The 11,871-nt window shown below is 35.0% G+C and overlaps 2 protein-coding genes across 5 annotated transcripts; both read left to right on the top strand.

Moving 5' to 3' along the window:
- The first annotated feature begins 294 nt into the window (after positions 1-294).
- On the top strand, positions 295-3,467 carry LOC108213524 (uncharacterized). 3 transcript variants are annotated; one of them, XM_064089412.1, is made up of 10 exons: positions 295-706; positions 801-917; positions 1,240-1,576; positions 1,664-1,804; positions 1,952-2,066; positions 2,161-2,260; positions 2,344-2,403; positions 2,625-2,708; positions 2,788-2,895; positions 2,993-3,466. In XM_064089412.1, exons 1-10 carry the CDS (start codon positions 638-640, stop codon positions 3,299-3,301), a joined length of 1,440 nt encoding a protein of 479 aa, XP_063945482.1. In that variant the 5' UTR covers positions 295-637; the 3' UTR covers positions 3,302-3,466. The 3 variants fall into 3 exon arrangements, with proteins under 3 accessions (XP_063945482.1, XP_063945481.1, XP_017240814.1); XM_064089411.1 differs by having other exon boundaries at positions 1,664-1,846; XM_017385325.2 differs by having other exon boundaries at positions 1,664-2,066; positions 2,993-3,467.
- Positions 3,468-4,584: 1,117 nt separating this feature from the next.
- On the top strand, positions 4,585-9,857 carry LOC108215464 (serine/arginine-rich SC35-like splicing factor SCL30). 2 transcript variants are annotated; one of them, XM_017387977.2, is made up of 8 exons: positions 4,585-4,737; positions 6,448-6,616; positions 6,796-6,873; positions 8,086-8,250; positions 8,354-8,394; positions 8,664-8,736; positions 8,807-8,983; positions 9,587-9,857. In XM_017387977.2, exons 2-8 carry the CDS (start codon positions 6,456-6,458, stop codon positions 9,708-9,710), a joined length of 819 nt encoding a protein of 272 aa, XP_017243466.1. In that variant the 5' UTR covers positions 4,585-4,737; positions 6,448-6,455; the 3' UTR covers positions 9,711-9,857. The 2 variants fall into 2 exon arrangements, with proteins under 2 accessions (XP_017243466.1, XP_017243464.1); XM_017387975.2 differs by having other exon boundaries at positions 4,586-4,737; positions 8,351-8,394.
- Positions 9,858-11,871: the final 2,014 nt, after the last annotated feature.

The following is an 11,871-nucleotide window of genomic DNA, read 5'->3' as shown; positions in this document are numbered from 1 at the left end:
CAAATTATATACTAAAGCAATATCAAATCAGTTGAACAAATATCTCAAGATTGACAAAACAAAGTGCTAATAGAAGTGAGATCAATAATTTAAGGGGCTGGGCCCTTGACAAGCGATTACTGCAGCAAACTATCCACTGTTTTTTATAGCAGAAAAACGTTACCGCTCTAGGATTTTTTTCCTTTCCGTGATATAAATCCCCGTATAGATTGTTAAGAACAATCATTTGTTGGGGACCGTCTCGCTAATTTAAGTGGGAAAAAACAGTTAATCAGACTAACCAGCTAGGACAAACTTTGGTCTCTTTAAGAGGGCAAACACCAAAAGAGACTTGTTATTTGCAGCGGTTGGATGTTTAAACAGTTCATGGGCTTCACGTCCTCACCTCCCTGTTACAATTTAATATGCAGGTGAGGTGACCACCACCTTCACTTGATGCCCATGCATACATCTAGATACTATACACGTATATCACTATCTTTATAATAAATACACAACAATTCTCCTATTCCATTCTACATCCAAAGTCTTCTACAAGCTACCCTACTAACTATATTCTCATACATTCATGATTCACCTGACTCTGCAACTTGTCTGTCCCTAACTTGCCGCGCTAGTGTCTAGGTTGACACGAAAAATGAAATTCGAAGACTTGCTAATGCAACCAACAGAAGAAAAACAGAAGAGAGCTCATCTGGAGGAGGAGGTGCTGTGTGACTCACTTTCCTTCAATCTATTACAGTGGTTTTTCTTGAACTTTTTTTGCACGGATCTCACACTATACGAGTATGTCCATACAGGTGGATAAACTGGAAGGAGAATTGGATAGGGAGCTGAAGCTTAACAAGATTCTGCAATGTGCATTGCAAGGTCCTGTCCAGTCTTGTCCATGTCTCTCTCCCGTGCTTCCGCTTCAGGTCTATATTAAGTCTGTGGCTTCTTTGTCCTGGCTTTGGCTTATATTACTCCCTCTGTTACAAAACTATAATACAATTCCAAGCAATGACTCCAAGAAATTTTGCAATTGCCCCTTCGTAGATTTCATTCTTTCTTTTCTTTTTCTTTCTGAAAGTCTCTTTGTAGTCCAGCAAAGTTTCTCTAACTAGGAGCTACAGAGGATCCTTTCTACTTGGAAAACTTTTATGTTTCTGTTACAGCAATTTTCTAGTAAACCAGAATATATAGACCATATAATTGGCCCATGCTTCTGCCACATTTTTAACTTTTTTGTTGTTTCAGGTCCAGGGACTTCTAGCAGAACTGGCTGCTGTGGAAGAAGAGATTACGTTGCTTGAGAGGAAAGTTGATGAGCTTAAGTTGAGTTTGTATCGGGAGAGGCAACAAACTCAGCTTGGTGAGGGGTTGCAATTATTAGAGCTGCAGCCACAATTGAGTAAGGAGAAGCGTAAACATTTACTTGGCAGAGAGGCGGAGAGAATGGAATTCAGAAAATTTGGTTCACCAACCAGATTACAAAGCTACAGTGATTACAGAAATCATAGAACTTCAAAAGAAAGGAGGGAATTCCTCCGCTCATCCAAGGATATCCGGAGCATGTCATTAACAATGTCCAACGGTAAATTTCTAAGATTATGCCTCCTTCAAAGGTTATATAGTATTGTAGTTAATTTCTCAAAATATGATTATTCCACTTGTCTAGCAGGTTATATCACCGAGAGTTCAAGATCTCTTGAGAATAGTCTTTTAGAAGAAGAGATTAGTAGTGAGAAACCAAATGTGCTCTCTGAAGAACTTATTAAGTGCTTGATAGGCATATATATCAAGCTAAACCAGGATACACTAGGTAGTGGAGGATCTTCTATGATCCCTAAGCATTCCTTATCCTGTATGAACTCAAAAGGCTTCTCAAAAATTTCCTTCAATTGTATAGTGCCTACATTTCCGTTTGATGATGACACATTATATCTTCAACCTTATGGCACATTAATAGGTTTTGACGACAGTATAAGCAGCTATGGTCCGTACAAAAATTTCATCCAGATAACAAGCAATTCTCTGGCGACCAACTGCATTTCTGAATGTTATACAGCTATGAAAAAATTGAGGTCGGAGAAACTTTAGGCCAATGTTTTCTATCATATTTAGTCATGTGCTGGTAATATGTATATGCAAGTACTAATAGAAATTTCTCTCTCTCAGGTTTTTGATGCATAAACTCTGCAACGTAGACTTAACTTTTTTGACATACCAGCAGAAGTTAGCATTCTGGATCAACATCTACAATGCCAGCATAATGCATGTACAGTAAGATATATTTGATATGCATAAGTAGAACATTATATGTAACCATGGATCTTGTGTAAGATATTGCTTCTAATGCAGGCATATCTTCAACATGGCTTACCTTCGACACATGAGAAACTTCTAACGCTGATGAACAAGGTAGACTACCTCTAGCATATAAACCAATTCTCATATTTCATTATTTCATACATTTATTTAGGAAACTATCACATAGGTCAGAGAAGCTGAAAGCAGAGAAACCAGAAATCTTAGTTTCTAGAATAACTCAGCTAATTATACTGGAGAGAACCACTAGCAAGTACACTATATTTTGAAACCATACCTGAAATTTTATGGTGCTTTTTATTTTTTGGACTCAGGCTGCTATAAATGTGGGGGGCATTGTCCTAAATGCTTTGGCCATTGAGCACTTCATTCTCCGGCATCCATCTGATTCAGTCCATGTGAGTGAGAACATATTCAGCAACTCAAACTTATGAATACATATGATATCTGATTATTATTTTTTATTGGAATTGATAGAGCCCAACAGATGAGAAGGAAACACTGGTACGTCATGCCTACGGATTAAAATACCCTGAACCTAACGTTACATTTGCTCTGTGTAGAGGCAGCTGGTCTTCACCAGCAGTAAGTAGACAACTACAGAGCACTTCACTCTTTCATATTCCCACAATCTTGTTTATTATGTATTACATACCGAGGCCTAATGCATTTAACCGTTCAGTTAAGGGTTTACACGGGGGATGAAGTTGTTAATGAATTGTGGAGAGCGAGACAGGAGTACCTAGAAGCTTCTGTAGGAGTTACAAGCAAGAAGAAGATAATGGTGCCAAAGCTTCTCCAATGGCACATGAGGGATTTTGCGGATGACATGGAATCGCTTCTAGAGTGGATTTACAGCCAGTTGCCTCAGTCTGCTTCAGTAAAAGGGTTGGTAGGGGAATGCCTCAAGAGTGAAACAAAATTTCCTGTAACAAAAAAGGTTGAAATCCAGCCTTATGCCTCAGAATTTCGTTACTTGGTGCCCATGTAAACAAATCTATAGACTATAGTATAGCAAAAGATAATTTTTTTCCACAAAATTTATATTACAAACATGCTCTAAAATTTTCAAGTTCATGGGAATCTACACTTTTCAAAGCAAACAAGGTTCTGACAGGGCCATCTAAACATCTACCTGTTATTACTTATTAGCATAAAAGCATGTATCCACTAGAATACAATTCTGCGTAGAAAGATACGTCCATAAGAGCATCTCCAACGACGTTGGCTATAATCGTTGGCTAAATGTGATCTGTAAGACATTATGTAAAATTTGTTGAACCTGTAAGATATTTTGCTTCAATGGTATTGGCTATATTGGTTGACTATAATTTAAAAATAATATGTTATTAATATTTTAGATTGTTAAAATAGAATATATCAGTTCAATATGGTAATAAATGATGTGCAATCTTCCTATAGATTTTTTACAGAACTGTAGAGATTCGACAAATTTAGCCATCCATAGGAGGTTGGCTAAAATTATAGATAACAGCTCGATATGGTTGGAGTATGAGTTTTCGAGCTGTTGGCTAAATTTTTTTATTTATAATATGCCACGTCACATTTTAGCTAAAGGTTTTTAATGGTTGGAGTTGCTCCAACATACAAAGTCTTTAGTTCAGATATGGCGCTCTTCAATAGACTTTCAACTAAGAATTTACCTCTACTTCACCAGAAAATATACAAACAATAAACAGAAACGACTATAGTAAGATCTACCGCTAGTTTTCTCATACTCTTTTTTCAACAAATTTGTTCATGTGGCGTTGCATTTCCAAGTAGTTATTCTGGTAATGACTAAAAAAAAGGGAGACCGAGTGCGAATAAAACATATATAAGTAATGGTTAATTCTATCAAGGTTTTGTAACATCGAACTTGAGTCTCTGAGACTAATATCTGATATCATATTAAATAATCAATTCTCCCAAAATCTCTTTGTGGACATCATTCAAGAAAATAATCCCAAAATCTCTCCGTAGAACATCAATTTAAAAAATATATATATTTAATATTTTAAACTATATTTACTTGTAGAACATATGCGTATTCCAATACTCCGATGAAACGAGGACTCTATGAACTTGATTCTAGATTAAAATGAAAAATTGTATTTCTAATATTTAACGTAATATTCATTATTTATGAAAAACATTTAATTTATATAACTAATTCACAGAATACAATTCTTTATCTGTTTTATTTTATTTTAGTCAATTTAGTCGACCTCATTAATAGTTTACTCTCATACATTTGAATAAACAGGACGTTACGGTTATAGTGAGAACTAAATTTATAAGTCAAACGACAAATTAAACCGGTCAACTCCTTTAAAAACTTCTTTTGTACCAAGTACAACCAAAACCTGGGTATACAATTGTTACGATACAGATCTGTCAAGAATTCTCTCAACTCTCTGCTATCAGGTAAAACTTACACCGTATATATGTAGATACCCATATAATCTTGTTTCAATTGGTTCAGATAATTTCTTCTTGTTAAGGGTATTTAATTTAGGGTTTAATGCAGCAAGATTCATCACTTTATTTACTAGTGATAAAGTTTGATACTTTTGAATAGATTGTTTGAATCTTTAATTGTAGTGATTCCAGGCTTCATTATGTTTCTGGGTTTTTAATTTAGGGGTTTATGCTTTTAGCAAGATTCATCAGTTTAAGTTTTCTTGGAGTTTTGATTTTTACTTGAGATGTTGAATTTGATATATTGAAAGATGTATATGGACAATTGGATTGTTAATTGGAATATTAGTTGTGATGATGGGCAGTTATAAGCACATTATTTGAATTCATATGCTTGCAACTTAGTATATTATTACGGAAGATATGAAGTACTGAAATTAGTGTTGGCGGAGTTTGAATTGGTTACAAGGCTATATTTGCATGTAGGATACTGGATTTTGATACTGCATTTTGCTGTGCCCAACTCTTAAGGCTATAAAACATTTGCATGTCATGCATTGTATGCTGATAATGAGCCCAAAACTCTCAATAATTTTAAAAATCACTTAATAAAAGTTTTTTTTCCTTTTTTTTTTTCTTCTGACAATGCTTTTATCCATTTATGACAGTTGATCCTTGGGTTTATGCACTTTTCGTCAATTATATAATTTATTGCTTTTAAGTTTTTGGGGGTTCTGCCCTGGTTGCTGCTTGGATATCTACTTCTCTTTGCATGACATGGGATCGTGTTTAAAATTCTTGTTCCTTTAGAATTGAAAGAATGTTAACTTTTTGGAAGAGGGCAGGTTTGAAGGATTCCTCTTAGGCTTAACCTAGTAGTTTTAGTAAGTATTAGATTGTGTTGGAAAGCATAATTAATTTCTGGTTTTTCTAAGGAATGCGGTCTTTATAATTACTTTTTCTTTGAAATTGGGCGCTTGAGATTTCTTGTGGTATTATAACTAGTAGCTGGCAAGGAAAACAACGAAATTTCAAAATTTCTTCTGAAAGATATTATATTGTTTTTTTTTTTTTTTGGTCAAGAAAATGGTAATGTTGTTTTCGTAGAGTGGGTATGGTGTTTTCAGTGTTTTGGTGACTGGAAAGTTTGCCATTCTTTGTCATGCCTTTAAGGCTCAAACTACTGTCTAACAGCTCAGGATAATTTTGGTAAGCTGTCATAAGACTGGTAAGAAACAAAGAATGTATAGTATAGGAGCCACTAGAAACTGATAATGCCCTCAGTCAATCACATGACTGACTAAGTGTGACAGGATGGATGTTAATAGTTTAATGCAATATTGCAAATGACCAGTTTTACGTCAAAACATGTACTTTAATAAGTTTACATGGATGCTGCTAACTTTTGATGATCCTTTTATGAGCTTAGGTTGATGAAGATGGTCTTGTTCTTAAGATGAGAATTAAGTCGTAATGTGAAAAGTATTATGACATGAGTGATGAGTGTTCTATATATACATTACATGTTTGTCTTAACCTATTATTTTTAATATATAAGTTATATATATACGAAGTTCTTTTCTTGCTGAATATCACACTGTTTTTTTGGTAGTATAAAAGACGGTTTTATAGGTTATTCTCTTGTTTGTATGCATACAATATATGTATTAGTGTTAATGTATTACTTTCTGAGAAGATGGTGGTTTTGTTGCCAAGGTTAAGTCATGAGAAGGTACAGTCCACCACGTTATAGCTCTCCTCCAAGGAGGGGATATGTAGCCCGGCCAAGAAGTCCTCCAAGAAGAGGTTATGGTGGGGAGCGTGGAAGGCATCAGGAGCAGAACAATGGCAGCCTCTTAGTACGCAATATACCTCGGGATTGCAGGTTAATATGGTTGATGATGCTTTTGTCTTGACCTTTGCTTTACAGAACATGTTCTCCTGTAGTGTCTGTTCTGTTTTCAGTTATCTTGGTTAAGCTATGATCTTACCTTTTTATGTTGTTGATATTGTCGTGTTGTACTTGGGTAACACAGTCTCATTTATGTTTCCTCTCATCTGCAGGCCAGAGGAACTTCGAGTTCCATTTGAAAGATATGGAGTAGTTAGAGATGTATATCTTCCCAAAGACTACTATACAGGGTATGCTTTTCATATTGTATTTAGGATCAACATGTCCGTTGCGACCTCAGAAAATCTTTAAATTGAGTGATGTATCCAGTTATCATCTCCATGTTGCCTAAACTTCTTGTAACTTGGAAGGCACGGCATTGTTGACTGATTCACTGAAGCTGTGTTCTTGCCGTTCTATCAGATTGGCACCTCCCTAACTATCTTATGCTGTTTTCTTTTATTGAGCTCTTAAAAATCTGTATTGATTGCATGTTCTTAAAATCTGTTGATTCCTGTACATAAAGTCTTTTAATATTTGCCTTTTTTTGGTCTCTTGTTATATATTATTTATTCTGTCAGGAATGTTCCACTAGATGTAGGACCTTGGTAATTAAAATCCATGCATCAGTATCATCTATGTCAGCTTCAAATATGTTTAAAGGCCTTCACCTAGCAATCAAGTTTTGCTTTGCCACTCTAGAAATTTTTGCAGCCTGTGCACATCAAGCAAGAACAGAATTTTGAGTTTAATTTGATAGTTTTGGTATTTAAACTAATACTCCCTCCTTTTCCCGGGCATGTTTAATCCAGTAGTTTTGGTTATTGAATCTCGAGATATAGGAAATTTATAGGTCTGGTTTTGAACTATCTATGAGGTTCACTTTTTGTCTTAGTAAGTTATGTTTTGAACTGGTTTGTCAGGGGGTATTGGTTTGAAGTTTTAACAAGTCCAAGCCCCACATTTGATGAAGGCGTACTGTTATATGATTGTTTAAGATTATTGTTCCCCAAGACTGGTAAAGTAATCTTCCAAGTGAGGAATATGCGTATGTGAAGAGAATAATGTATAATATATACAAATCAGTAATTGAGGAGATTGATTTATAAGAAAGAAGATTGATTGTTGCCCACCTGAAGACAACATATGGAGAATTTATAAGTTTGGGATGATGTTGATTTCAAGTGCTTCAAATTTTTTCAAGCTTGTGAAGAATTTCAAGTCCTTTGCATCTTTTGATGTTGCCTGTAGAAAAAAAGGTCAGCCATTTGTACTTTAGCAGCGTCTATGTGCTTCATTGTTGAAGTGCTGTAAAGCTGATACTTAATATTTAAATGAAGGTATCTCATGGAATGACAACTGCCAAGACTTTTTTTAGTCAACTTAGTTCAGTTTTCTTGTATAGATGGTCATAATATCTAATACTAAGGTTGGCCTTCTAATCTTTGTAATTTCTTATTCAGGGAGCCTCGTGGGTTTGCATTTGTGCAGTTTGTGGATCCCTATGAAGCAGCAGAGGCTCAATATCGTATGAACGGACAATTATTTGCTGGGAGGGAAATATCTGTTGTTGTTGCTGCTGAGAGTCGAAAAAGGCCTGATGATATGCGCAGAAGAACTAGGACTAGGTAAAATATCTTTCTCAAAGTGTTGTGGATATATATTATACCACTTTATGGCCATATTGTATTCATAGTATTCTAAAATTTGTGACCTATTTACATTCAGTAGAGGACCCTCGGGTTATGAAGGGCAGAGATCTTCCTATTATGGTTAGTTGTTTATGGTGTTCCAAGTTATTACTATGTAATAGTATAACTGATCCATTTTCAGCTTATATTTGTATTAGATGAATTTTTGTTGCATTATCTTTAGTAAAATATACACATCTTTTAGGGAATTTTAATAAATTCTTGCAGATAGGTTGGAAGTTCACTGACTTTGGTTGAAGCAAATAATTGTATTGATTTCAAAATTTTACGCCTCATCATTATTTATGTTATATACTTGAATCATTTATATGTAATGGACTACTCTTCAGGTCGTTCCCGGTCCCGCTCACGTTCGCGCTCCCCTCGTTATCCTACTGGGTCTAGAAGTCGACATCGCTCAAGGTATTACCTCATGTTTTGGGACATGTTGTTGCCTTGTGATTTGCTCAAATATTGTCCTTGCTGTTTTCAGGTCCTATTCTCCTGCCCCAAGACGGCGAAGTGACTACTCCCTTTCTTCTGAAAGAAGGAAAGATCCTAGATCACCCAGGGATCTTCCACCAGAAGGAGATGGTCGTCATGCCCGGAGGTCATATTCTCCCATCAGCAGAAATGATGCAGCAGATCGAAATGACAAGGAATATGCTGAGTAAGTGGAATCATCTCCGCATTATATGCTGAATTTGCTTACATGAATTAATGACGCTTATTTCTTTAATTTTTTTTTTACTACATGATGCATACTCCATAAAGTAAAATATGTGAAACTTTTAATCATATTTCTGCGGGGTCGTAAAAAGTATCAGGTCAGGAGTCCAACTGTCACATCGTTATTTTACCTGTAAAATGCCTTCTTGGTTTATAAAATATGCTTTTAGCCATACAGAGTGAAACACTTGAATAAGATTGTAGAGGAGGTTGAGAACTTAAGTTTTTTTAGCTTTACAGGTTGATTTGGTATGGATTTAGCCCCTGTAGTTTTTAAAAATGTATGGGATCATGATTAGAAAGTTTGGCACAATCTGAGGAGTTAAGATAGCTGTTTTACTTTATATAACTACACCGTGAAACTCCAACTTCTTGTTGATGTAAACAGTATGTAGTTGTAATAATTAGGTTGTGATAAACTTTGGATTATATTGGTCTAGGTACCTGAAAGGCTTTTTGGTTAAGTAACTTTGTATAGCAATATTAATCAGTTGCGTTATATTGTTATGTATATATGTCAGAAATTCTTTTTAATCTATTGCAGGAGACCTGCATACGAGTCTGATGGAGCAGGAGCACATTGGAAGTCTTCTCCTGGACGTGCTATAAGATCACCTTCTGGATCTAGATCTCGGTCTGCTGATATATCACCTAAGCGAAGTAGATAAGCGGAATACATGTGAAGTTGGGAAATTTACATCCTACTTGACCGTGTTAGTACTTGTACTTTCTAGTAGCTCGAAACTTGTGTATTATGTGAATCTGGGAAAATGTGGTCATGTTATCAAGTTTAAATTTGTATCTTAAGTGTTAAACTCGCATGCCTTTGATGTGCTCTAGTGTTGTGTTTGGTTGGGGAGAATGGAATGGAATGGAATGAAATGAGTAAAAATACTTGAAACTAATAAAGATAGGAAGAAAATTTTGAAAAAAAAATGAGGAAGTGCAAAATTGCCATGATGAGATTTGAGAAGAAATTGAGGATGGGGAGAATGGAGCATTCCATCTCAAATTGAAGGTGTGAAATGTAGCACATGATATAAGGAATGGAATGGAGGAATGAATGAATTTCTTGAAAATTGTCCATAAAATAGTTAATTTTTCATTCCATTCCTTCCGGAATCATTCACCCCAACCAAACACAACATAAGAACTGCAGTAGTTCTCCTTTATATTGGACTTGGAACCCATGTTCTAGTCTTTTTCAGACCCTCGCTGGCCGTTTTCCGTTTTTAACTCAATTTCATATTTTGACTGATGCTTGGACCAACAATTTTGGGGAAGTTGAAAGCGCTGGTTACGTTATGTGATTATAAGCTAGATTATACGATTAAAGCAATGACTAATCAGTTCTTTCAGATGGGGGATAAGATCTCATTGCTGTAAAAACCTGAAGAGGATGTCACTAATAATTAGTTTCCGGACGAGATATTGTAGACTTGATTTGTATGATTGTATTCTTAAAAATTCAACAAGAACATGGAGTAGTACACAAGTGGGTAAAGTTAGCGCCCACCAGTCAGCATGTAGGCTTTGTGTCATTGTGCATGTGTTGTGACCTGCGACTCTGCGACTCTTGTAACCAATTACTTCTTCCGTCTCATTGTATGAGCCCTTTAACTAGCACGGTTTTTAAAAAATGAATGCTTCGCTTAATCACATAAAAAGAGGCAGTGAATATAAATGAGAGCAATTTATGAATATGTGATTGTGATAATCTTAAATAAATGATATAAATGGGTATAAAATGAGAGCAATTTATGAATATGTAGTTGTAATAATCTTAAATAAATGATATAAATGGAAGGGTCATTTGTTATGGGACATTTAAAAAAAGAAAATAATTCATATAAAATGGGACACATGGAGTAATAGGTATTCGGTTATTCCCCTGTTGAGACGCTCTTGGACACTTCTTTTTTATATATTTCAATATTTTGCGTAATTTATATTCTTCAATTGTTTTTAATTTTGCACAAAAATATACATCCTATATAATTATACAAAACAAGAAAATTTAAAAATATTACTCTTAATTAAGTACTTGGAGATATATTGAAATGCATTAATAAAAATAATATAAGATCGGGTCAATTCTAGTCTAATCAAAAAATGGAGCTTGTGACACTTGTTGGAGCCTGTTAATCCGGAATTCCCATCTCAAAACTGTTATTAGGGTCTGTTAATCCAAATTTCTCACTGTGTTAATCTGGATTCCCTGTCTGGAAACTGGATTAGGTGAATGCCCTTGTATTATTCACCTTATTCAGGGTCTACTTTCTTAGTCTTTCTTCGGATCATTCTCCCTTGATGATTGTGTGAGGCCCTCGCCAATCTTCAGTCTTGATGGACTGCTTAACGCACTCGGCACTAGTCTCTATACTCTAAACTCCTAGTCTTTCCTGACGGCTGCATTTCATATTTCTTTCACGTGTGGGAATCTAGTTTTTCCCCCAACCACCAAACTTTTCAAAGACTCAACCAAGGATTTCTTTCCATCTTATTATATTCGAGGTCTTTTTAAGGAGTAAACTTTTAAGCTTACAATCAGTTTCAATTAATAATAATTATTAAATTGAGCAAGAATCAATATTTTTCATCTGTGTTGTCCAATATAAGTATTCGTCATTTTGGTTATCCATATATAACTATGTCATTTATGTAAAGAAGTTATAAGTCTAACTTATTATTTATAAATAAAATCTCAAGAAATTGATTTCTAATTTTAAAATGTAAGAAGTTCAAAAGTCTAAACTTTTTAAATTACAATTACAATTTTGTGAACTTCTTGTTATTTTCATCCAAATCTCTCGATTATCTCTATTAGCC

Source organism: Daucus carota, chromosome 3 (assembly GCF_001625215.2).
Source record: "Daucus carota subsp. sativus chromosome 3, DH1 v3.0, whole genome shotgun sequence".
NCBI classification, from domain to species: domain Eukaryota; kingdom Viridiplantae; phylum Streptophyta; class Magnoliopsida; order Apiales; family Apiaceae; genus Daucus; species Daucus carota.
This window is presented reverse-complemented; position numbering and strand designations above follow the sequence as displayed.

What these genes read in the sequence shown, in the direction of transcription:
- LOC108215464 (XM_017387975.2), top strand. Translation starts at nt 6,456, where the DNA reads ATGAGAAGGTACAGTCCACCACGTTATAGCTCTCCTCCAAGGAGGGGA. An exon ending in CCCAAAGACTACTATACAGG is followed by an intron (nt 6,874 to 8,085) that starts GTATGCTTTTCA and finishes TTTCTTATTCAG; the next exon opens with GGAGCCTCGTGGGTTTGCAT. An exon ending in AGAAGTCGACATCGCTCAAG is followed by an intron (nt 8,737 to 8,806) that starts GTATTACCTCAT and finishes TGCTGTTTTCAG; the next exon opens with GTCCTATTCTCCTGCCCCAA.
- LOC108213524 (XM_017385325.2), top strand. Translation starts at nt 638, where the DNA reads ATGAAATTCGAAGACTTGCTAATGCAACCAACAGAAGAAAAACAGAAG. An exon ending in GTCATTAACAATGTCCAACG is followed by an intron (nt 1,577 to 1,663) that starts GTAAATTTCTAA and finishes CTTGTCTAGCAG; the next exon opens with GTTATATCACCGAGAGTTCA. An exon ending in TTCTAACGCTGATGAACAAG is followed by an intron (nt 2,404 to 2,624) that starts GTAGACTACCTC and finishes TTTTGGACTCAG; the next exon opens with GCTGCTATAAATGTGGGGGG.